The sequence below is a fragment of the Phragmites australis genome, chromosome 8 (genome assembly GCF_958298935.1).
Source record: "Phragmites australis chromosome 8, lpPhrAust1.1, whole genome shotgun sequence".
Lineage (NCBI taxonomy): Eukaryota > Viridiplantae > Streptophyta > Magnoliopsida > Poales > Poaceae > Phragmites > Phragmites australis.
The window spans coordinates 27,724,546-27,750,924 of NC_084928.1; the positions used below are offsets into that span (position 1 = coordinate 27,724,546).

General features: G+C 41.0%; 1 protein-coding gene across 1 annotated transcript; it reads left to right on the top strand.

The window, feature by feature from the left end:
* Positions 1 to 2,781: 2,781 nt before the first annotated feature.
* Positions 2,782 to 5,865, top strand: LOC133925929 (GDSL esterase/lipase At1g29670-like). The gene is made up of 4 exons (XM_062371669.1): positions 2,782 to 3,405; positions 3,528 to 3,812; positions 4,883 to 5,138; positions 5,279 to 5,865. Exons 1-4 carry the CDS (start codon positions 2,842 to 2,844, stop codon positions 5,500 to 5,502), a joined length of 1,329 nt encoding a protein of 442 aa, XP_062227653.1. The 5' UTR covers positions 2,782 to 2,841; the 3' UTR covers positions 5,503 to 5,865.
* The last annotated feature ends 20,514 nt before the right edge of the window (positions 5,866 to 26,379 follow it).

Consider the following 26,379-nt stretch of genomic DNA (forward strand, 5'->3'; position numbering starts at 1 on the left):
GACTGATCCTCGTACCGGAACCATCGAGCAACCCCAAACATTAGAAAAGCTGCAAGATCCAACACTCTAGTTCCAAATCTAAGGTGCATAACTTTGAAGGCACATCGGTAGTTGCCAAGCAGGTTGCGGCATAGGAATCTGAGATCTAGCACTTCCAACCTCATATCCACCAAAGTTGGAAGCCCAGCACATAATCTTCCACGGTCACAATGGACGAAGCCAATGATCTAGAACCGTAACCAACAAAGGGGATATAGAAACTAGCCCAATTCTATTTGCAAATAGAAGGAGCAGTACTAAACTCCAAGAGACATGGCCAGATAACGCCCAAACAACGTTGTCATCAACGGAGTCATCGTGGAGAAGAAACCTTCAAAGCACAACATCAACACCATTGATGTCACTGTCAGCACCACCATCATTGACCTTGTCATCGAAGAACAAAAGCCCACGCAATCACCGATCCGACGCCACCGAGAGACGTATCCCTAACTCTACATCTCACCAGAGAAGGATTTCACAATAAGCATTGTCACCAAAGAGGCACTGGAGGGAGCAAAAGAGCCCCATCAGTAGCTACACCAAAGGGGAATGACACCTAACCTATCTAGATCTACTAGACTAGGATGAGTATGTACATCGGCCGCTAGAGGGGCAACGACTAGGACTAAGAGGTTGTCACCTAAATAACTATTGTGAGCCTCTCCCTCCCCCTTCTACAGTTCCAAGTCAGCCTCTTTTCTGCCCTCTTGGAACTGTAGAAAGGGGAGGGACAACCACCCAAGAGTTCTTCTGCATGGCAATGTTTTCTTGCCAATGATGCATACTTTCTATAGCATGGTCATATTATTTTGACACACCACTTACAGTGGAAGAAAGAACCATTTTTAAATTTTACACTATTATAGAAAAACAAATCACTGCCTGTTCAAAATTGACATCACTGCTGATTTTTGAACCCATAATGATAATATATGATTATCACTGTCGTTTCTGGAACTAGTATTAATAGATTTATTATTGTCGGTTTGTGTTATAAATCAGGCAGTAATATTCGGTCCTAGATCCGATGTTTTGGAGACCGATTTTTTTACACTCGATGAATGAACCCCCTAAGCTTTTCTAACTTGTGACGACACCCCGTGGCTTCTTGGGAGTCGAATATGCAAATATAGCAATTTACACGCCCGTGCAGTTTGTAGGAGTCAAACTCGTGACCCACCTCTCACACGAAGCTTCCTTAGCATCTCACCTCACAGTCTTACCTGATGCTTAAATATTTTTTTGACACACGAGTTTACACCTACACCTTTCTTGACCCCCAAAACGGCTCAAAAGACCATCGACAAGATCTATAAAGTTTTTTATCGATAATTGACCTTCTCCAATTTGTTTAAAATTTTTTGGAGATATAGTGCCACATCCAAAAGTCAGTGATGTGCAGACATTTCATCAATTTGAATTACCAAACTCGCGATAAAAATCTTTGAAGTTATCAACTACAAAGTTGTAGATCATTCTTACTAGTATTACACCAGATCCAGCAATTTACTTTATGGTCCAGCGGTTTTCTTTTACAATTTTTAGATGCTTATTTTTGCATCTATATGGGTCCAAATAAAAAAGTTATCAACTACAAAGTTGTAGATATCATCAAGAGCTATAATTTTCATATAAAGTTTATCTCCATCCGACACCGCATAAAAAAATTATGAATCTCCAAAAATGAGCTGTATTTTTGTCATGGTCGGTTAATATAACGAACCGGCAGTGATAATGCATTTGATTATCACTTCCAATTTTTGTCGGATGAGCTTTTACTATTGGTTTCTTTTTTAAGAATCGGTAGCGATATTTTATCACTGCCGATTATTTTCGAACCGTCAGTGAAAAAGAGGCAATAATAATATTTTATATGGTAGTGTTGTATGAGGCTCATCTTTTAAATTCTAGTTTAAAAAGGATTAAAAACTTAAAAAATCCTAGTGGGAGACTATCGCCCTTACCACTGTTTAGACGAGAGAATTGCTCTTAGGGTAGCTTCAATGGTTGAGTTAGCTGTTAGCTTTTATTTTGTAAATATGCAGATGAGAGAAGTGAATGGAGGTAAAAATAAGAGTTAGCTGCTAGCTCTTATTTTGCAGGTGTGAAAGGCTTGGAGAGCTATTTTTTCATCAAGTAGCTCTAAGCACGAAGTAGTTTTACTTTAATACTCTCTCCTCTACGAGACACGAGGAATTAGAAAGATACTCATATAAATGTTAAGAAATATGCTGTTAGAGCTAGTTATAACCATTAGAGTTGGCCTTAAGGCTTGTTCGATCCACAAACTTGTATAAACCCCCTCCAAATAGGCCCTACTGAAATAATCAATCTTCTGCAAGTTCACAAGGAACAGACAAGCTTCTATTCCAGAAATTAACGCCTGGTCAAGTGTTTATTGAATGTCAGCGACTCACCTGTCACCTGCCTACCTGTTCCATCACTTCCAGCAATAACCCATCAGTCATGAAGCTGCTCAGTACTACAGTACGGACACTGCAGAGATCAACGCAGTAAAACCCAGTATCCGAATGCAGTGACGCTTCATGTGCTTCTCAGATCCCTCTTTCGCGCGCGCGGGAAAATTGTACAAACGCATGCACGTCGCAGCATCAGCAGCATAAATTTTAATGTTCGTGCGCAGTAACTGCTCTCTCTCTCTAACCTACTCCGCAAACCTACCAGCATTTAATCATCAGTTCATCACCGTTTTTCTACCATGCATTTCATACCGACAGATGCTACGCCTCTTCAAGCTCTGCTCTCCTCTATGGCTATATGTAGTAGCACAAGAATGCAATGCTTTTTAGCAAGCTGCAGATTAGAGCTACCAAGCTAGCAAGCAAGCAGCTTACCGACAGACACAATAGTACCTTGTCAGTCCATCCATCATCCATGGCGAAGCTCGTCTACCTCTTGACCGTGATGTCCTTCGCCATGCTGCTACTGGCGCTCCACGGCCACTGCAAAGCTTCTGCTGCAGCAGCTGCCTCGAGCTGCCATGGCGGCGCCGGAGCTGCTGCAGCAGCAGGAAGGAGCTGCGGCAAGGCTGGTGGGAAGCAGCAGCAGGTGGAGGGAATGTTCGTGTTCGGGAGCTCGCTGGTGGATAACGGCAACAACAACTTCCTCAACGGCTCCGGCGTGCGCGCCGACTACCTCCCCTACGGCGTTGACTTCCCGCTCGGCCCCTCCGGCCGCTTCTCCAACGGCCGCAACGTCATCGATGCGCTCGGCGAGCTCCTCCGTCTGCCCGGGCTCCTCCCGCCCTTTGCCGACCCGGGCACCAGGGGCCACGCCGAGCTGCACGGCGTCAACTTCGCCTCCGGCGGGTCCGGCATCCTCGACCACACCGGCCAGACCACTGTGAGCAGTGACCCCTACTTATTGCATGCAGCATTGATGAGTTAATTAGAGATCTAGCATTAATTAGAGATGAGCTGAGTGCTTTGAGTGTCTAGATCACGTGCGCTTCCATACTAATTCAGGGTGAGGTGGTGAGCCTGAGGCAGCAGATCACAAACTTCGAGGCGGTGACCCTCCCCGACCTGCGGGCCCAGCTGCGCGGAGCAATGGCGAACAACAACCACATGATGAAGGGCCAGGATTCCTTCCACCAGTGCTACCTGTCCAGGTGCCTCTTCGTCATTGGGGCAGGTGGCAATGACTACCTGCTCAACTACTTCAACCCCAGGAACAATGGTACTGATGGTAGGCCCCCCTTGTCAGAGTTCACAAGGTCTCTCATCACCAAGCTCTCAGGCCATCTCCAGGTACCCCGTGCTGTTCAGTTCATGGCAATATGGCATGCAGTGCATTTCATTGTCTGGTACCAGTTTTGCCCGTGTACCCTGCAGCCACCGATGTAGTGTGCACCTGCTATTAAACCATGGATGGTTGGTTAGTGCTAGTAAAAAATACTCACATCATCTACCTCTTGACCGTGTGTCATGGTTCATGGAATCAAGCTTTATAAATTTTGATCACTGTTATACATAAAATTATTATAAAACTATATATTAATATATGTGGCATAAAAATAATATTGGTAGATTTATTAGAGAAAATATTTTAAAATTATTATATTTTCATAATTTTTGATATCATATGCTTAGAAAAAGCAATAGTTAAATGTATGCATTGGAGACTATGTCGATGTAGAGATTGCACTATGGAGTACTGACTACTCCCTCTGATAAAAAATACATGATATTTTCTGATTTTTTTACAGTATTTAACGTACAACGTTAACCACTATTTTTTATTAGAATATAATTATAATATCTAATAAAAATATAATATTATAAAAGTATTTTTAAAGATAAATTTACACGTGTGATTTTTTAATTTCCAAACTAAATATTTTAGAAACTATTGACGATCAAATTTTAAAAAATTTGACCGGAGATCTTGGTCAAAGCGACAATTATTTATAATCGGAGCCGATCAAGAGGGAGTATATAAAGACGCACAGTTCCTGTACACGTGAAAATAAAGGCTGGGAATAATAAGCAAAAGGGGTCAGCGGCTACTGTGGACCATTGAAGCTCTTTCACTGATATGTGCATGACACACTGGTATCTGCAGTACTCGCTATTAAATCGAAATCCATATACAGATGCTCAGTTAATTGGTGCAGATGAGTAAAGAAGCACAGATCCTAGTACATGTAGAAATAAAGGCATGGAACAGGGAAAAGGATTAAAGGAGAATAAGAAGCTTCTGTGCTGCAATTTCCTCGAAAATAATTTAGTTGCAACGGATATGAAAAATTCTTTGTGTTCCAAGAATGCATGATCCATGAACCATGACACACTTTGTGCTTGATTATTTGTTCTTGCAGAGGCTGTATGCTCTGGGTGCGAGGAAGTTTGTGATCTTCTCGATCCAGCCCATCGGGTGCACCCCCGTGGTGCGGGCGTTCCTCAACATCACCGGCGCCGCCTGCATCGAGCCGGTGAACGACGCGGTGGCACTCTTCAACTCCGAGCTCAGGCTGCTCGTCGGCGGCACAACGTCGCGCATGCCCGGCGCCAGGTTCGCCTACGTCGACTCCTACAGAATCATCAAGGACACACTGGACCATCCCGCGAGACACGGTATAATTAATCATTATCCATCTCACTCTAAGTGCAGTTCGTTATTGTAGTAGTACCAGTAGACACCATGAATTGGTCTCCTTTACTAATTTGCTGCAGAAAATGGGAGGGGAAAGATTGATTTGTTTTGAGTTTTTCAGGCGTCTGGGAGACGGGCAGAGCCTGCTGCGAGATGTCGCGGGGTTCGTCGGGCGTGCTGTGCAAGAAGGAAGGGCCCATCTGCAGAGACCGGACCAAGTACGTGTTCTTCGACGGGCTCCACCCGACGGATGCGGTGAACGCCAGGATCGCGCGCAAGGGGTACGGCTCCAGGTCACCGGAGCACGCCTACCCCATCAACGTCAAGAAGCTGGCCATGCTGTAGTAGTAATATTAATTAGTTGGCGCTAGTCTTTACTAATATAAAGCATGAGTTTCCTTATCCGTTCTCTCCACTTCTCTAATCAGATAATGCAACCTTCGAGTGATCGTTAGTCATAGGCTCTATCAATCTTAGTTTCATGAAAAAAATTATTGAAAATAGGTGGGCATACCGGGTATCAGTGGTGTGGCCTATGTTTGTGACCAATGCTTTCAAGTTCTACTCGAAGCTAGTTCTTAGTAGATGATGCTAGACGGTGTTAATGATGTAATTTTAAGTAACATGCTAATTTGTATATGTTTTCTCGGATGTTTATTTCATTGTATTTCTATATTTGTTTATTTCATTATGACCATCACTCGCAAGTTCAAGAGATCGAGTGTACACATTTCGAGTTTCTGGACAAATGTACCACAACATATGCTTATTCTGACAATGAAATGATAACCTGAGCCACTTGCAGCTATACTTGTATGATAACGATGTAGTTGAGATGAGACATACAAAGTAAGACAAGAACGTCATTAGAAGTTTGGTTGACATCCTCAGAGGTCACCCTTACTCTGAAATATTCAGGATCCTAGGACAAGTTGAAGAAATAGATAAATGGAAAAAATCAATTTTTCTTCCCTCAACTATCGCTACAGTTTAATTTTCGTCCTTCAACTCTAATACTAGAAATCTTTCATCCCCTAGCATTTAAAACTGCCTAGAACTCCCCTCCACCACTTTTAGAGTGTTTTGCACACGTGGTGCTGCTGACTTGCATCCCGTGTGACCTGACTATGTTGACTTAGTCTCTCCCACATTAGAGTCCACATGTCAGCCTCTTTTTCTTCTCCTCTCTCCTTTCCCTCCTATTTCCATTGTTGCTGTCGCCATTCGAAGAGAGCTCTATTGATGTAGATCATGAGCTCGCTTTGGTCGCATCATCTCTGAATTGTGAACATCAGTATGCTTATGACAATGTACTATTATCTGTTGAGATAGTGGATGTGTATTCTTTGTTGATGGTCCAGGAGGGACCGGAAAGACATTCCTATACAAAACTTTACTAGCAAAAGTCCGTAGTGAGGGAAAGATAGCTGTTTCTACTACAACATCTGGTGTTGTTGTGTCCATCATGCCTGGTGGCAGGACTACACACTCAAGATTTAAGATACCACTGAGCATCCAAGACAACGGGATGTGTAACTTCACCAAGCAAAGTAGGACAACTAAGCTTTTTTGAATGACTTCACTTATATTATGGGATGAGGCCTTCATGACAAAAGGCAGGCAATTTAGGCACTTGATAAGAACATAAGAGACATCATGAAAAAGCTATACACTATTTGGAGGAAAGACAACAGCTTTTGGAGATGACTTTAGGCATGTCCTTCCAGTTGTACGAAAGGGGACGAGGGCACAAATAGCAAATGCAAAATAACATAGATCTTACTTATGGGATAACATGTAGAAGCTGAGGCTTGTTTGTAATATGAGGGCTTAATCAGATCCATGGTTTTCTGACTACTTATTGTGTAGTGGGAATGGTGTTGAACAAATCAATAAAGGTGATTATGTAAAATTACCTTTTCCAACTACTTATTGCATAGTGGGAATGGTATTGAACAAACCAGTGAAGGTGATTATGTAAAAAATACCTGATGATATATGTGTGCCTTACACCGATGCAAAATCTGACATTGAAAATCTAATTGATAGGGTCTTTCCAATGTTAACAACAAACTTATCCAATCCAGACTACATCACATTTCAAGCTATTTTATCAAGGAGGAATGAGAACGTCGACGGCATAAACATGAAGCTTATGGAATGCTTTCCTGAATACGAGATGGTCTATCATAGCTATGATTGTGCAGGGGATGATCCTAACAACTACTATTCCCTAGAATTTTTTAATTCTCTCACATCAAATGGACTACCACTGCATATTCTAAGGCTAAAGGTTAATTGCCCTGTAATTTTGCTTAGAAATCTTGATCCAACTAATGGGTTGTGTAATGGGTCAAGGTTGATGGTCCGAGTACACCATCGATGTTCAAATTGTGCTGAGACAACATGCTGGAAAGAGAGTCTTTCTTCCACGTATACATTTATACTCATCTAATGACAAAATATTTCCCTTTAAGTTTATGAGGAAGCAGTTTCCTATTAGACTGAGTTTCGCAATGACCCTTAATAGAGCACAGGGATAAATAATCCCACATGTTGAAATCTACTTCCCTAATCCGGTTTTCTCCCATGGTCAACTTTGCGATGCCATGTCACGAGCAACTGTTATGAGCAATCTCAAAATACTTGCTGCGCCGGGAAATAATGGGAGTGTCAATTCAGGCTACACATTAACCAAGAATATCACCTACAAAGAAGTCCTCGCCTCAGAGATGCGTTCTGTAATAGTATGCTATGTTAACTTTGTTGTTTGTATTCATGTTATATTCAACACAAAATAATTTAATATTTTATTTGTAATCATGTTTATGGCGAAAATAATTGAGAATATCGCTATGGTATATGTTATCTTTGACTAAGGTACTATTTGTAACGGTATCCATGTTTCAAAGCATGTCCTTCCACTGCTACAAAACCTATTTTCCGAGACACCTAGGATTGATTTGTACAGGCGGTTCGTAGGAAAAACCGCTTGAGAAAGTGGCTGCGGCCCCGTGCGACCGAGGACCGCCTGTGAAAAGTAATTTCCACAGGCGGTCCACGCCGCCTGTGGAAATTACTTTTCACAGGCAGTTTATTACGTCGACCGCCTATGAAAATACTCCATAAATACTGCTTCTTCTCGGCCTACTCCATTCAGACAGACTTACTGTTCGAAACAGTAAGCATTTGCTGTGGCGGCCGATTTGGAAAATAGGGGGGGAGGTTTTGTTTTTGATTTCCTTGGAGGAGCCAAATAAGGTATGTATATCTCATCCCTAGCTTGTATTTTTTTTAAGTTTAAATTTAGATTTAAGGCTAAATTAGAGTTTCAATGTGATCTAGAGATGCTCATGGTTCTTGCTATTTTGATCATCAAATTAGCTCAAATTTGCTGCAATATTGATTTAATTGTGTAGATTCACATGATTCTAGTATTATATTTTAAAAATATAGCTAGAATGTGATGTTAAGCCTTAGGAGGTTTCATCATGCATGAATGGGGATATTTTCTCTAGATCTAGATCTAGATCTAGGGGAGAGGGAGAGGGAGAGAGAGAGAGTAATGAATTCACATTATTTTGAGTCATAAATTTACATTAATGTAGATTCAATTGTGTAGACATATTATAATCATAATAATCTTTTTAATTTTGATTTTCAAATAAATTAGTTAATTAATTAATGTATCTAATTTTGTGGTTGAAGTTAAAGATGGACAGAGCATGGATGTATGATGCGTCAAGACATGGAGAAATATACATCAAAGGACTCTCTATTTTTATTGAAGCCACAGAGAAGGACGCTTTAATTAAGAAAACAAAGGAAATGTACTGTCCATGTTCTGACTGCAAGAACCAGAAATTGTGGGACAAATCAAGTGTAATCAAATCGCACTTGATCTTGAGAGATTTTGTTGAGAATTACAAATGTTGGTCCAATCACGGCGAACAACGTACAAGCAAATCAAACCAGGACATCACTGCTGATCAAGTAGATGGTGATGATGAGGGAGCAGTCGGAGCCGACAATGATTTTATGATGGATGATGAACCCGATTTTGATCTGGATGATGATGCTGACTTTGATCTGGAGGAAATGCTGCGCCACGCTGAACCGCATGTTTTAAGGGACACGAGAGGTTTAGATAATTTCAAGGCATTAAAAAAGGCATCAAACGAACTTTTGTATGAGGAATCGAAGGGCTGTGATAAGGAGTTCACGGTGTTGCATTCGGTGCTTGAACTTCTAAGGTTGAAGGCCAGCAATGGATGGTCCGACAAGAGTTTCTCGGATCTGTTGAGTCTCTTGGCAAACATGCTTCCAAAGCCTAACTCCTTGCCCACCACCACTTATCTGGCGAAGAAGCTTATCTGCCCGTTGTCATTGGATGTGCAAAAAATACACGCGTGTCCGAACCATTGTATCCTCTACCGTAAAGAGTACGAAGCCTTGGATAGATGTCCAGTGTGCAATGCGAGTCGGTACAAGAGGAATGATGATTGCAAGGACGAAGTTGCTTCCGCCAACACGAAGAAGAAGAAAAGTAATGCTGGTCATGACAAAGAAGACACTTCTTCCAACGCGGAGAAGAAGAGAAGAAGTCCTGCGATGGTGATGTGGTACCTACCAGTGATACCCCGCTTGCAGCGCCTGTACTCGAACCCTAGGGACTCTGAACTGATGCGTTGGCATTTCGATAAGCGCAAGAAGGATGGAACTAAGCTTCGACACCCCGCAGATGCTAGGCAATGGAGAAAGTTCGATGCCATGTATCCAGAGTTCGCTGAAGAACCAAGGAATGTAAGGTTCGCGTTGAGTACGGACGGAATGAATCCTTTCGGTGACATGAGCACCTCACATAGCACTTGGCCAGTGGTCCTTGCCATCTACAACCTTCCTCCATGGCTATGCATGAAGCGGAAGTACCTTATGCTGTCCACTCTTATCCAAGGACCGAAACAACCAGGCAATGATATAGATGTGTTTTTGGAACCATTGATGGAAGATATGGCGAAACTGTGGAACGAGGGGGTCCGGGTATGGGATGAATTCCGACGACAGTACTTCACGCTGAAAGCAATGATTTTTGTTACCATCAATGATTATCCCGCCCTTTTTAACCTATCGGGACAGGTTAAAGGGAAGCAAGGATGTGCAGTGTGCTTGGATGAAACCGCATCTGTGTACCTTCCGTACTCACAGAAGGTAGTGTACACCCGCCACCGACGGTTCTTACTCAGAACTCACAGATATCGCAATATGAAGAAACATTTTGACAACACGGTTGAGGAAGATACTGGCCCGAAACCTCACAGCGGGGCACGAGTGTTTGAAATGGTCAATAGCATCAAGGTTGTTTTTGGGAAGCCGCCGAAGGGTACAAAGAAGAAGAAAAGTGAGACGTCGACCAGCACGCTGTGGAAGAAGATGCCAATTTTCTTTAAGTATTTGCCCTACTGGAAGGACTTGGATGTCCGTCACAGCATCGATGTGATGCACGTTGAGAAGAATGTGTGTGATAGCATCATTGGCCTCTTACTGGACATACCAGGCAAGACAAAGGATGGAATCAAGTCACGTAAGGACTTGGTGCATTTTGAAATTAGGCCAGAGCTACACCCTAAAGACAGACCAAATGGGAAACATTATCTTCCGCCGGCTAGCTACTCTCTGACACCTGAGGAGAAAAAGGCACTGTGCAAGTGCTTATGTGGGGTGAGAGTCCCGACTGACTACTCATCCAACATTAAGAACCTAGTCTCGATGAAAGATTTGAAGCTAATCGGCATGAAGTCTCACGATTGTCATGTGATGATGACGCAGATGCTCCCTATTGCAATAAGGGGTATCAAGCCGAGATACATAAAGGTGGTCATCACACGGTTGTGTCACTTCTTCAACGCAATTGCTCAGAAGGTGATCGAAGCTGAAAAACTGGGTGCTCTACATAGTTCGTTGGTAGAGACTTTATGCCAACTTGAGATGTGCTTCCCTCCATCCTTTTTCGATATCATGGTACACCTCTTGGTTCACATCGTGAATGAGATAATTGCGCTGGGCCCTGTATTCTTACATCAGATGTATGCGTTTGAGCGGTACATGGGCATTCTGAAGGGCTATGTACGGAATCGTGCTCACCCAGAGGGTTCAATGATCGAGGGCTACAGTACCGAGGAAGTCGTTGAGTGTTGCATCGATTACATAAAAGATTCTAATCCCATTGGTGTACCTGTATCTCGACATGAGGGGAGGTTGTCTGGGAGAGGGACTAAAGGAAAGAAAAGATTCATCGATCATGATTACAAAGCAGTGGAAGAAGCACATTTCACCATATTGCAGCAGATCCAGTTAGTGGCAACCCATTCCGCCTCAGGCACCTTCGCCCCCGCGCCCGGTATCTCCGCCGCAGGCAACTTCGTATCGTGCTTCACCGTCTACAACTCAGGCACCTCCGCCTCCAGCGTCTCTGACTCTGGCGTCTCCGCCTCCTGCACATCCATCACCTGAGCATCGGAGAGTTCCTACAATGATTACCCCGTATGAGAAGATTGAGCTACCTGATCCGATGAAGAGGTGGCTTCTGTCCTCGTCAAAACCAAAGGCATCATCCGCACAGGAATCTCCAGCGAAGGGCAATCTCACGAAAGAGATCGTCAAAGCATTAAGTACGTCACAGATAGATTTCGTGCCTACAGTGGATGTTCCCGAAAAATATGAGCATGGCAAGCCATTTCTGCCATCATTTCAACTCCAGGAAGGTCCGTGGGAGATGAGGAAATTCCACGAATGGTACATGAGGGCATGTCGCGCGGGCCTCTCCATAATCACTGCTTCTGTCCCCGCTAACGTTTATCTAAGCGGAGACAACTACCTCATGTTGGATTTCAAGGACATGCACGTTGTGTTCCGCCTCGACAAACTTGACATCAATCTCATAAGCGTCTGGTGCCTGTAAGTGCCAACAATCTACCTCTACGTTCATAAGTGTACTAATATATGTTATAGAAGCTAATGACTATTAATTTGTTCTGTAGGATGCAATTTAACGATGCAGATAAGTTAAAGAGGCCTATCGGATTCCTTGATCCGCAACGAATTTCCCAGCCAAACATGATCATGAACATAAGGACTGATGACCCTAGGATTAAGGGAAAGAGTAAAAAGGATAAAGCACGGGTCATAAAAGAAGCAACCAAAACAAAAAGGCTCGAAATGTCAACCTACGTAGGAAGGGCTATGCTTAAAATGTAGGACAAGGACTGCATCTTCGCTCCCTACAACTTTAAGTAAGTGTGATACGTTATGAATCTAACATAAGTGTTCAACTTAGTTGATCGATCAAGAATCTAATAGAAGTATTCATGTAGCGATCACTACATTTGTATAATGCTGATGCCGAAGTCGAGCAGACTCGTGGTCCTTGACTCTGCCGATTTCCAACAAAAATCCTACCAAGATTTCATTGATATTATACAGAGGTAAAAGAAGTCTCCCATACTTAAAATTCTTATATATTATTTATGAATTGATAATTACTTGTTGGTATTCGAATAGGGCCTACAAGTGGTACGTAATGAAAGGTGGGATACACGATACGGACAGGCCGGATGCGATGACAGTCCGTACACATTTTCCGGTACTAACACAACTTCTAATTCTTGTATTCCACTATTAATGACGAATAGTTTTATTGAACTAACGAATACGTTGCGTTTTTTTTTAAGTGCCACAAGCAAGGTTTCAATACCGTTCTTTGTGGATACTATGTTTGCGAATTTCTTAGGATAAACGGGAGGTACAAAATTAACCCTGAGGACGTAAGTCATCATTGCGCCTGCACATTCTTATTTGGTTATGTTTCCGTTGTCAGTAGTGTTTTAACTCTTTTAGTGTGTTTTCAAACCAGGCAAGGATGATTCAATGTGCGAACTAAGCTCTCATCGATAAAGAAATCCAAAACGTCTAATGTGACATGTGCCGGTTTATTATGCACGAAGTCATCCACAAGAACGGTAGATTCTTTGATCGCGGAGGCGAATTAGCTAGCCATCCGAGACTTTGTGTGTGGGACAGCGACTCTTAGCTATATAGGCTTGTGATGTTGTAAATATTGTTTTGTAAATATTGCTATACTTGTGTTAAATGTTAAAATATGTGATGTTATTCATATTGTTATTGAAATTGTGTGAAATCTGGATGGAATAAAATATATTCTATTTATTTTTTTTGAAATAAATACATACCACAGGCGGTTCTCCTACGGAACCGCCTGTGCAAATCTTTATATCACAGGCGGTAGCTAATGTGGACCCCGCCTGTGGAAATAGATTTCCACAGGCAGTTGTCTTAACGAACCGCCTGTGAAAATCCGTTTTCACAGGCGGTTGTCTTAACGAACCGCCTGTGAAAATCCATTTCCACAGGCGGTTGACATTAGGAACCGCCTGTGGAAATAGATTTCCACAAGCGGTTCGTTAAGATAACCGCATGTGGAAATCCATTTCCACAGGCGGTCACTTTTGCGCCTGTGAAAATCGTTGATTTCCACAGGTCTTCTGTCACAGGCGGGTGCGCCAAACGCCTGTGAAAAGGCTTTTCCACCTACCTGTACAGTATCATTTTGTAGTAGTGTTCTATTACGATAGCATGAAAGAAGGAAAATATTTTGAATGCATGTCAGAAAAATATGTCGAACGCATGTCCTGATATTACTATAGCATGAAAGAAGGAAAAAGAATGTGGTGTGCAAATGGTCTTTGACTAAGGAAAAAGAGCCAACTTCCTTTTCTCACCAATTGAGAATATCACCAAGTTGTATGTTATCTTTGACTAAGGTACCATTTGCACATCACATTTTTTTTCTTCTCTAATGCTATCGTAATAGCATGGCATAGATTCGAAATATTTTTTCTTCTTTCCTTCTATTGTATTATCATGATATGTGTTTAAAATATGGATATCGTTGTAATGCACGAGAACCTCACTAATAGTTTTTTGATTAGTAGTTTTAAAAATGGCCGATGAGGTAGCCGGCCGGCCATTAGCCAAACAGTGTGATGACAGTTAGCATTGTACGCAGGGGAAGGGCTACAAATGGGTCAAACTTTGCGCTATGGAACGGATCCGTTGTGCCTCTGATTTTCATTTAGCCATTTTTAAGAGAGAATTTCATTTATCTTTCAGGAGGCCCTTGCTTTTTGTGCCCTGGTTTTAGGCCCAGGGGCTGAAGCACTAGCAACCTTGGGCCTAGCTCCTCCCATGTGCGTATTTAACTTTCTGCGATCTTGATTGATTTCAGTGTACAGAATAAATATGATTTGTGTTCCCTTCTGGAGATTCTGCGGAGATAGCGCACAAGTTTCGGCCTCTTCGCGTCAGTGGGCCGGGCGCAAGATGATGATCACTGGAACAGTTTGATTGGTTGTTCAATGATCATGTATTCATGTTGCTCCTGTACTCTGTTTAGTGTACCTGTGTACATGTTTGAATGGATTGCAAATTCATGTATGTAAAGAGGAGGTATAATCATGGGAAAATTTTAGGCGATCTCTGATATCCTATTTAGAACTTGTGGCCAATCAAATTCCAGTTTTGCGAAAAAAAAATTCGTATTGTTTCCTGTCTTGTTGTGAATGCTATTTCCCAGGCAGTTTCAATTTGTGAATTTAATTGTCAAAATTAGAATTTGACCGGCGCGGGAGGAGTCAAAATTGTAAATTTCCATCTACATGTATATTATACATACTATATATTGATAGTATATACTTAATATGAATACCAATATGTACTAATATTGTTGTATGTATTATGATAATTATATTATATGGTATGTATGCTGCTATTGTAGTTAGCTCACACAATATGTGTTAACTAATATGGGTTATATACCATATGTATACCACTATATCAATATGTATATATGTCATATGCAATATGCTATTAATCAATATATGTAATATGCATATAAATATGGTAACATAGTAATGTGGCATATGGTACATATGGATACCGAACCATGTATATATATACAACATATTGAAAATATATTAGGCATACATATGTATTAATCATACATGTAATTATATGTAACATATAGCATATAATATATTGTTACAATATTATATGCATACGTAATATATATGTTGTATTATAATAGATACATATGAACATATTAATATGGTATGTTACATTAACATATATGTACAATGTAATGGCATAATATGTAACTATATAATATGTTATACCATATATAACATATATGTATATGGTATAACATATATGTATCAATATAACATATATTATATAATATGGTATAACATGTTATATATTGTATAATATATATTGTATCAATATATTATATATAGCACATAATATTCTATGTCATATTTTATATATATATATATATATATATATATATATATATATATATATTATTCCATTATATATGGTAATATGTAATATCTATATGTATAATATGTTATATGATATGGATGCAATATATATATATGTTATACCATCATAACAATATGGATATATAATGGTATAACATGTAATATGCAACCATATAATATGTTATACCATATATAATGTATTGTATATGGTATAACATATATGTATCCATACAACATATAATATGTATAATATAATATAGCATATATTATGGTACCATTATCCATATATAACATATGTTTTAATATGTAATATGTTACTAATAAATATATATTATATGTAACAAATTATTTGTATGGGTATAACATATTGTATCCATATAACATGATGGTATAACATATATATATATTGTATACATATCATATATGTTATACCATATACAATATATGTTATACTATATAATTACATATATGGTATATAAGTTATAACATATTATATGGTTGCATATTACATGTTATACCATTATATATCCATAACATGTAATTATATAGTATAACATATAATGTATCCATGTATGTATCTATGTATAATTATATATTATATATGTAATTATATGTTATATACATATATATCCATGTAGTATATACTAACAATATAATATCATGTATCTATATGGTACATATTGTGCGATTATGTATCATGCATACATACATAATTATTATTAATATATAATATTGTAACATATATGTTATGTTGTATATATATTACTGTAACATATATGTTATATATATTACTATTTATATACATACAATTACAATTATATATGGTAATATGTAATATCCATATATATAATATGTTATGTAATATGGATACAATATTAAAATGGTAAAAATGCATATAAAAGGATCATTGCAAAGGAACATACTTTTTCACCAAGTAACCTAGTGTTGAAAATAATTTTATTAATTATTACAGTACATGAGAGAAAGATTAGTGAATTTTCTCGGATTTGTGGGAATTTTTTTGGGCTTAAAAATTGTAAGAAGTTCTAAAAGTAGTCTTTAGAGTTTTTTATTTTGAAACTACACGGGGTATTAAGGTGGATCTTTTAAAATGAATTCATCATGAATTGTAGGACGCATAGAAAGAAGTTTGTGAATGTTGGACCATAGGAGCCTCACTGTCAGGGGAAAGGAGGAGAAGCCCTGGTGGGTACTGTTTATCCAAACAGTGCAACAGTAAATGAAGTTGTCGCGTTCATGTGAGGTGGGAAAAACTATATATAGTATTGATTACTATCCGTCAACTTAGATTAAAATAAAAAAAATCATATAAGAGAAGTATGTTTCATGAATTAGTTCTAAGCTAATCAGATATTTGTTAGTAACACACCTAAGCACTTTCCTCTTAACACTAGTTATGGAATGAGACCTAGTAGTACTTTATTCTAGCGTGACATAACCCACTGCTCTGTTGTATTCGTTAACCCCTTTTCATGAACTCAGTTGATATCATTTCATACTTGCTCTGCATAAAAAAAATGTTTGCAGCATATAGAACTCCTAGCGCATGCTTTATTATTTAAATGTATGTCCTAAGTATTTTGCCTATGAACTCAGGAGTCTCATAATCTTTTGTCGATCCTTTTGGTGAAGTCGGTCACCGAATACTGATCAAGGTATGGATTTTTACGGAGAGAATTGCAGCTTCTTATGAATGGGATGAGGGAGATTCTTATTGAAAAATGTTATCACCTTCTTAATATATAGGATATCTCATATGAGTTCACGCATGTTGTTCTATTCTTTTGGCTGCGTGTTTGGGACATTATCCAGACTATATCTCATAGTTGCGTATGTGACGATTGTAATGATCCCTATCCTGAGTAATATATCTTTCTATTTCCTAAAAGAAAAAAGAGAAATTCAGGAGTCATTGCAATGAACTGCGTAGCAATTTTCCAGCCTTAGAAACACTTGTTCTATTTTATTCATGAATCCTTTTTCTGAAACTCACTTGATGGCATTTCTTTCAAACAATAACCATCTTGGAATTTACCCAACGTTGTCAAGCAAATTGCTAGCACTGGATTAGAAAAGATGGTTTCTGCCTGGACTCTCCTAACATACGCCGTATGTTGTACGATATTTTTGGAGAAAATATATATAAAGAACCAAAAGAGTTCAAATAAACATAAACAAAAGTTATAAGTTGTAATTCTCAGCCGTTGCAAGTGCACATAGGCCCTACTTGCATCGAAGCAATCGAGTTCCTCACATTCCTCCGGGAACTGAACTATTTTCATATAGAATTTTCGTTTTCAAACATACCCGTAAGGTTACAAGCAATCAATACAAACTAAACATAAGTAAAGCAACTTCTTTGATCTCAAAAGATCCACCGCCCTATTTTACCCGTTAGTCCCTTTCCTGAGTTCACTTGATGGCATTGCTTTCCACACAATAACCATAATGTACCAAATATTATTGTCAAACAAGTTGCTTGCATTGCTCTGGATAGAAAATGTTATCACCTTGACTGTCCAAAAAATAAAACAAAAGAAAAACACGCATTCTCCTGTACCTTGTTCAGGGAGCAAAACCATACAACAAAAGAAGTTACAGGAAAATCAACACACGTTCCATATCGAAATTTTGCAATGTTCTCACAATAAACAATTTAATTCGCGTAATAAAATGAAAAATTCCCCTTTTGAGAACGAGGCCTGAGAAAGAACCCTCTGCTGGTATGGAAAAATAAAGAACCCTCTGCTCTATTTATTCGTTAGTGACTCTCCTGAACTCGCTTGATTTCATTTTTTTCAAACGGTCTTAGTCATCTTAGAATTTGCGTAAAAGTGTCAAACAGGTTGCTTGCTCGATAAACAAAAAAGTTTTTATTTAGGGAAAACTGTGGAGGATTTCCCCACAATAGGTACTGCCTCAGATGCCTAATATGTACGATATTCAAGGAGAAGACATTAGGGCATAAACAATGCTAAGTACTTATGGCTAGATGCTTAAGGAAATAGAATGTTAATATTAGGATAAACACATGCCATGAGAATAGTCGATCGATATCGGCTGTTAGAGGAGGGATTAGATCACAGGTTAGTGAGACTTAGAATATTGTGAGAGACTAGATTAATTATTCTTGCTTCATTGAAATAGATTATGTGTCCTTCTATATAGGAGCCGGCCCTAACTAATAAATTTATCTCAAAGACTAATAGATCTTATCTGCAACCAATCTGATCTGATCCCCTGGAACCATTCTAACTTAAGGACTAAGTAAACTATCCAATTAGGCCTTTGGGCTAGCGTGGTATTGTAGCATGCGCCAGCGTGGTATTATAGCATGCGCCAGCGTGGCATTATAGCATGCGCCAGCGTGGCATATCAGATTTGCCAGGGATCCCTTCCCATGGCTTCTACTGCAATCAATCTGCGCTGTCGCTGGTTTCACCGTTGTTATCTCCATGGTCAATGCCACCGAAGACAATTGTGGCACTGCCTACCACACCATCCAACACCATGGCTATCGTTGCTGAGCTACCTTTGGTTCCCAAGGTCAAGGACCCATTCGAGAAGATCTTGGCCACACTTGATGAGATGGAGTGCATGCTAAAGAAGATGATCGTGGCCGAGGAGAAGAAGAAAGCAGCAAAGCATGTTGCAGCATTGCCTCAACTTAGTGTGGTGGTGGCAAAGGCACTCGTGGCACGACGGCATCAATGCTATTGTTGTACCTTTGTCCAGCACGGACAACATTACCTCTTCAAGTGGCGTTGACATGGTAGCTTTGAAGATTGACTTACTGCGACGGCGATGCTGTTGTGTGGAGAAGCAGACACGTCCACTCTACTTGCAATGATCGTGGTGTCGCACTGGGTGGTAACATCCATGAAGGGCTGCAAACAGGTTGGGGTGGTGTGCTCCTCCCTGAACCTTGTTACCGTGGTGTTGTCCCGATCTGCAATGGAGCTACCGGTGTGTGCCATGGCGATGACTAAGGTGGTTGCAGTAGCACCCCACCCTATTCTGGAAATGTCCCTTCCTTAAGCGAGGGCGAAGCACATCTTTGTGTCGGTGGTAGCAGTGCAGGCATCATCCTAACGAACATAACACGAGAGTCATGTCCTTTCATTAACATGGGGCCTTCTTGGACTTCAACCATAGCCACCACCCCAGCACGAGGACGAGCTGTGTCGAAGGAGGGGTGGAGTTGTCATGTGTAAGTCTAGGCTACGCCAGATGCGCTTTTGCTCGATTTTCCAAAAGGTAATATGATAAGTCGATTGGTGGAGCTTCGACATTGATGATCCAAAGGATCCGAACAGAACAGATCAAGAACACTCACAACCAATACACCATTACTCCATGGTTATCAATGGTGCCAACACGCGGTTGACCTCACTAAGAAGGCTTTTCCTGCAAGCAAATCAAGAACACAAGCAAGAAAAGGTAGATGCAATCTGAATATTGCTAATTACCAATGAAGTACTCGAGTTTGGGGTTCAACAAACCGATAAATGGTGGAACTGTCTAAAATAGAATAATCTAAGTTAAATCCGAGTCTAAACTATGACAGCTACTGTATATTTATAGGGGAATATGAGAGGGTCCACCTAGGGTTGTGCAGCCATGGAAAGAGGTGTGCACAACCTGGACTCCGACCTTGACATGATTACAAAATCTGATAGGGTCCAGAACGGTGATACAACACCTTATTCCTTCAACTCTAGCTAAACTATAAGGAATATTTGGTCAAGCATAGATCCATTAGAAAGGGTTTGACATAAGCTTTCCAGCAAGTCCAAGAACGCCTAAAACAGACTTCTTATGAGTGAGTTATGCCTGTTTTACTGACGTGCTGTCTTGAGACTCGACTACGACCACGACTTCGACTAGAACTTAGCCTCGAGTCCGAGTGGACTTTGCCTTCTAGGGGTGACGTTCGAGTAAGGTTGTAGTGCTTCTCCCACATTCCTAAGCAATAAAATATCACAGCAATTCAGTTTAATCCATCCAAGGAAACATGAACAGTGAGAAACGAGTTCACCTGGTGGTCTAATTGTCGTGCACGTGCTCTTGTAATTAGACCTTGTACGATTTGAGGATTATTGGCAGTATTGATTGTATCCGAATGAGCCACAAGCTCATCATCGCCTTTGGTCCAGCATGGTACTGTAGCTTAACCTATTAGATAGTTTAATAGTTCTTAAGTTAGAATGGTTGTTAGGGATCAGATCAGAATGGCTACAGATAAAATCTATTAGTCTTAGAGATAAGATTTGTTAGTTAGGACTGGCTCCTAATTTAAAGGAGGGCACATCATCTATTTCAATGAAGCAAGAAAAATTAATCTAGTCTTCTCTGATATTCTAAGTCTCCCCAATCCATTATCTAATTCCTTTTCTAGTAACAGATGACATCTGGCTATCCTCCCGTTGGGTGTTTATCCTAACAATCAAGCACCTAGATAAAAATTATAATTTTTAATACAAACAAATACTACAAGTGCTCAAAGATAATTAACTATCCTGTTAGTACTAGTATAAATAGCAATGCCTAAGTAAGTGCATTACCCTCCGACTAAGCATCTGTGCCGGTGCAGTTGGAAAAAAAACTCTATTTTTTTATGAGTACCTCCTCTAAGCAATCCATTGTACATGCGCTTAGTAAGAAACAAAAGAAAAGACTTCAAATTAACTTTTTTTCTAAGGGGCCAAACATGTGTGTGCATCATATTCCTACGATAATCAGCTTGCTTCATGTAAAATTCGTGTGTCCCAACATGGGCTTGACCAACAAAGCTACTACCGAACGAAACAAACCTAGACATTTTCTTTGAAGGCAAATTTTGTTGTGGGACATTGCCACTTCGTGGTTTTAGTTGTAGGATACTGAAATTTTTCACAATTGTTGTAGGACACTGAAAATTTTTATATTTGCCATAGGACACTAATGAAAAGTGAAAATTGGGTAGTCAACATCACGCCTATTAAAATACAATATTTTATTGATCAGGAGAGAGAGAAAATGCAAAATGCAACCTATACCCTCCGGACCCACTGAGCCCACGTGACAACCTTATCTATCTCTTGTTTTCCTTTCATTCTTCTTCCTCTTTCTTCTTACTCAATCCAATGGTGGTTCGATCGGCGACCAGGATGCACCACTATCTCAAAATAGATTATTATAGACGAATTTTAAACTCTATCACTGACAGTTATGGATTATGTCTCTACAAAAGTATATGTGGTATCTAGCTTTTTACAGACGGTTACATCCCCGCCTATAATAGAGCTACACATAGATAGGTCTAAATAAGACCAGCGTCTGTAATATAGCTATACATAGACGGATTTTTTGAAAAAAAATGTATGACGATGGGTAGTATAAAACTACCGTATATAGATATCTTATGTGTATTCAGTTCCTCTAAGGTTTCCTGTATTCTCAAAACATACCTCCATGCCTGAGAAATGAATCCTTAGATGTATGTAAACCGCCCGTAGGTACCAGTGTATCTCATAAACAGAGAAGTTTATCTCTAAGTATAACATAATCCTACTCAGAAAGGAGTCCATAAGCTACATGACAACCCTCGTATATATACGGAGCCATGGGATCCTGCGGAAAACACACAACTCAAAAGACACAAGCCCATTGCACAAGCCTACAGAAGCCTCCAGCGCACCACAAGCCCCAAGCCTTCTATACTCACGATCTACATTGACATCCTACCAAGACTACATGTAAGGAGCCCTCAGCTAGATTTAGATCTCATCTAGGCTAGCTAAGACCCCTCCTCCCTAATGTAATCTGTCTCAAAGATCAATACAAGCCACAAGAGATAGGACTATTATCCTTCAGGAGGCTTGAATCTGTATAAATCTCTGTGTTTTGGCGTATAGTTCAGCTACAGTGAGTATCCCCTACTTCATCCACGTATTTGTAAGATCAATGGTTGACAAATCATTGACAGTTGGCGACGTCCATAGGGATTATGACCAGAGACGATGAACCTTCATCACGTGACATGTCACCGAGTCCACCAAAGTCTACACCGAGAACCAACTTTTTGGATGAGGGGTTCTACGACAACTTCACCCTCTTGACGTTAAGGACGCGATGGTCAGCCGGGTGGATCTAGGTGACGACCTTACTGGCGACGATTCCAGCGATGAAGTAAGTCGTTTTATGGATCAATGTGCCAAAGACTACAACATTGAGCTTGACTCCCTCGGTGACCAGATGATCGCGCGAGCGATGTTCGCCACAAGTCAAGATCTTCCCATGCGGCTTCTGACAACATGGATTTTTTAGGAACCTACCCAGAGGTCCCTTCCAATGACAAGTACACAATGCATTTGGACTCCTCCTCTACCAGAGATTACTCCCAAGAAGTCTTTGCCATCAGATACGGGGGAGTGAGTACATCCAATCATGACGATGACCCTGCAAATCTGCGGGACCTCATTAATCTAGCTGCACGGAACATCAATCAATCCCCACTAATGACAACTACTTCGATCCAAAATCTCAACTGGATCCCGGACCTCATGTCTCCCAATCATCAACAAGGAATCCAGCGTTTCAGATCTGTAGTGGCTCAGAGGCTCCTACTTCTATAGGAGGCCCTTCGATAGCCCCCTACTACAAATCTGGCTACCCCTGAAGGCATGGGCTGGCTCAACTTGATGCAAGATATATCTAAGAAGGCTCAGACTCAAGCCAAGAACTCTCATCATGTAGCGTCTACAAATAGCTCTAATCGAGGGAAGTCCCTTACTGAATCTTCATGTGATGATTCGGATCTGGAAAGATGTAATCCCCGAAACAAGACAAGTCGGGAAGCTAACTGAGCTCCTTACCACTGCAAGACCTCGCCAATCAGGAACCACCCCATCAATAATATTCACGAAGTTATTGAGGAGTGAAGACACTCGAGGAACCCCGAGGAATAGTCAACTTCTCCTCAGTAACCAAACTAGAAGTCATCCTAGAGTCATTCGAGTAGAAGTTGTGGCCAGTCTCCAATCTTGGTGGGTAGAGCTCTCGTGGCTACCCAGATCAACCAAGGTGTCATCAATGGGTGCTAGGCTTTCTCTCCCTATCTACGGAGGGTCAACTGACCAGCTCAGCTCTGACCCAAGTCGATCGAGAAGTACAATAGGACCATCAATCCTGTTGAGTTCCTCCAAAATCTACACAACAACCGGGGATGAAAAGTTTATTTCCAACTACCTCCTCACAGTCCTTGAGGGGTCGGGCAGGACCTGACTGGCCAATCTACCTCTAGAGACGATCTACTCATGGGAGCAGCTCTGTGACATTTCGAGCCAACTACCAAGGTACATATGTTCACCCTGACAAGAAGAATGACCTTTTTGTGTTATGCAGACGAAGAAGGAAATATTGCTTGAATTCGTTCGACGCTTTAGCAACAGTTGGAATACCATCCTGAAGATAACCGACTATGACATCATCTAGGCATTTACTCAAAGGGTTAGGAGCCAATAGTGCATTGAAGACATTGCCAAGAAAGATCCCAATACAGTCAAAGAACTCATGAAGATCATCGGCAAGATGGGCAATGTTGAGGAGGCTCTCCTGTTCATCAAGGAAAGTGACTAGGGCATCAAGCGCCCCCAGCCCTGACTAGATGACGACTCAATGAAGAACAAGCACAAGACAAACTCTAAGGGAGGTAAGAGTAAGAAACTAAAACTGATGAAGTTTTGGTATATCTTCCCGACAAGCATCTCGATAAGCTTCCTAGCACATCCTGGGGCAAGGACAATTAGCCAGGCACTAGCAAACTCTCCAACAAGCCATGGCATAACTTCCCCCAGACCAATGGCTACAATCTCTAGCAATGCCGCATCTATCAGAAGTTGATCAAGGCTGAGATCGACTAGGCTAGGGGAAGAAGACCCAGGTCATGACCCAGAGTAGAGACTCCAGCTCGAGCGATGAAACTCGGACATGATGTATTACTAGGATGGGGACAGGACCGTCGACCACATATTCGGTGGCTCAGCGTCCTACGAGTCCAAGAGACAGTACAAGACGGTGGCCCAAGAAGTGCTTGCAGCAGTCCGTAAGAGTCACCAGGCCATCAAGTGGTCTAATGTCAAAATCTCCTTCGGCCAAGATTATTGCCCAGAGAATTTCATTTGGCTAGGACACTTCCCGATAGTGGTCGAGTCGATGATCAATAACTGCAAGGTTACCCAGGTACTAATCGATGGGGAGAGTTCTCTAAGCATATCCTCTTCACGGGTGCACTCGATACGATGTAGATCTCTTGATTTGCCATCAGGTTGGTCACTCAGGCCTTCTATGGCATAGTACTCGAATCTTCGGCCACACCTATCGGCCAGATATTTCTTCTTGTCACCTTTGGGAAGCCCAACAATTTTTGGATGGAGAAAATTCTGTTTGATGTGGTCAATTTTGAGATGGCGTACAACACCATCTTAGGACGACTAACCATAGCCACGGTCATGGTTGTTGCACACTATGCCTACCAATGCCTGAAGATTCCAAGGCCCGAGGGAGTCATCACCATCCAGGGCTGCACCAAGATAGGTCTTCGCTGTGACAAGCAGAGTCTAACATGGCGGCACAGCATAGACCCAACAAGGAGACCAAGAACTTGAGGCCCAAAGTGGTCGAGAAACCTTCATAGTAACCATGACCAAAACGTTCGAAAGCAAACCCGACATTCAGGGGATCTAGTTCCACAACTGGTTTTGAACAAATGTAGTAGCGAAAAGTTATCCCTAAAGAAGGTAGGTTCTTGTATACCAGTTAAATCTAATCATGATGGGTCATATAGGTTACCGATAGAAGATGGTAGGGTCCCCAATACTTCACGGAACATCGATTAGCTCTATAAGTTCTATATGTAAGTATTAAGTGTACATTTATATTAATAATGATCATATTGCCCAAAAGGTTGCATGAATCCCCTTTCCGACCTTATCTATTGTCCCTTGCACCCTAATGCTTGGAAACAGGGTAAGCCGCTATCTAGGTACCTCATGTTAGGGAACGAGTTGGCTACGCTAGCCTAAAAATAAAAAATTTCTACCGCATTCACTCAGAAAACCATGCAAGTAGGAGATCATAGATCGCTACCACTTGATGCGTAGTGCAGTATAAGAAGAATTAGAGTAGACCGATCCAATGTCGTGCACGTCAAACTCCTCGAATAGCTTCTCGATGAGATCCGCGATCAGCCCCACGCAGGTGGTCACGCTCCTCGACCAGCTTTGAGCAAGTGGTCGGCTGTTTGACCAGTCCCTCAAGCAATTCTGAGCAGGTGGTCATGCTGTTCGACCAGTTCCTCGACCAGCCACTGAGCAGATCTATTGCGTCCTCGACCAGCCACTGAGCATACCTATTGCGTCCTCGACCACCTCCACGACCATGTGGAAGAAGCCTCGACCATGGAGAGGAAGTAGTCGATCTCATAGACTACCTCATCAACTAGGTACTCGTACTCCCCAACCACATAACATGATCAGTGTTGTGACCAGAGAGCACGATTAGCACCGTGATCCTCACACCAAGGATATCGGTGTTTTAGTAGCAGCAGCACCTCTATGGTATTCCATCTTGACTCCCAAGCACACATAAAGATCATATCGGCTGAACCTTGATATACACATGCACTAATCCATTTGTCACACGATACGAGTCAAGCTCAAGGCGAGATACGTGTCACCCTTGTGATAGGTCAACCATTCACTCAATCAAGTAGTGGATTCATCATGATTAACTCTTTAATCATATTATCATGGCCATGCACTTTCTC

Bases quoted from the DNA above. Each gene is read 5' to 3' on its own strand.
- LOC133925929 (XM_062371669.1), top strand. From the start codon at position 2,842: ATGCTTTTTAGCAAGCTGCAGATTAGAGCTACCAAGCTAGCAAGCAAG. The intron at 3,406-3,527 runs GTGAGCAGTGAC...ATACTAATTCAG, and splicing joins ACCACACCGGCCAGACCACT to GGTGAGGTGGTGAGCCTGAG. The intron at 5,139-5,278 runs GTATAATTAATC...TGAGTTTTTCAG, and splicing joins GGACCATCCCGCGAGACACG to GCGTCTGGGAGACGGGCAGA.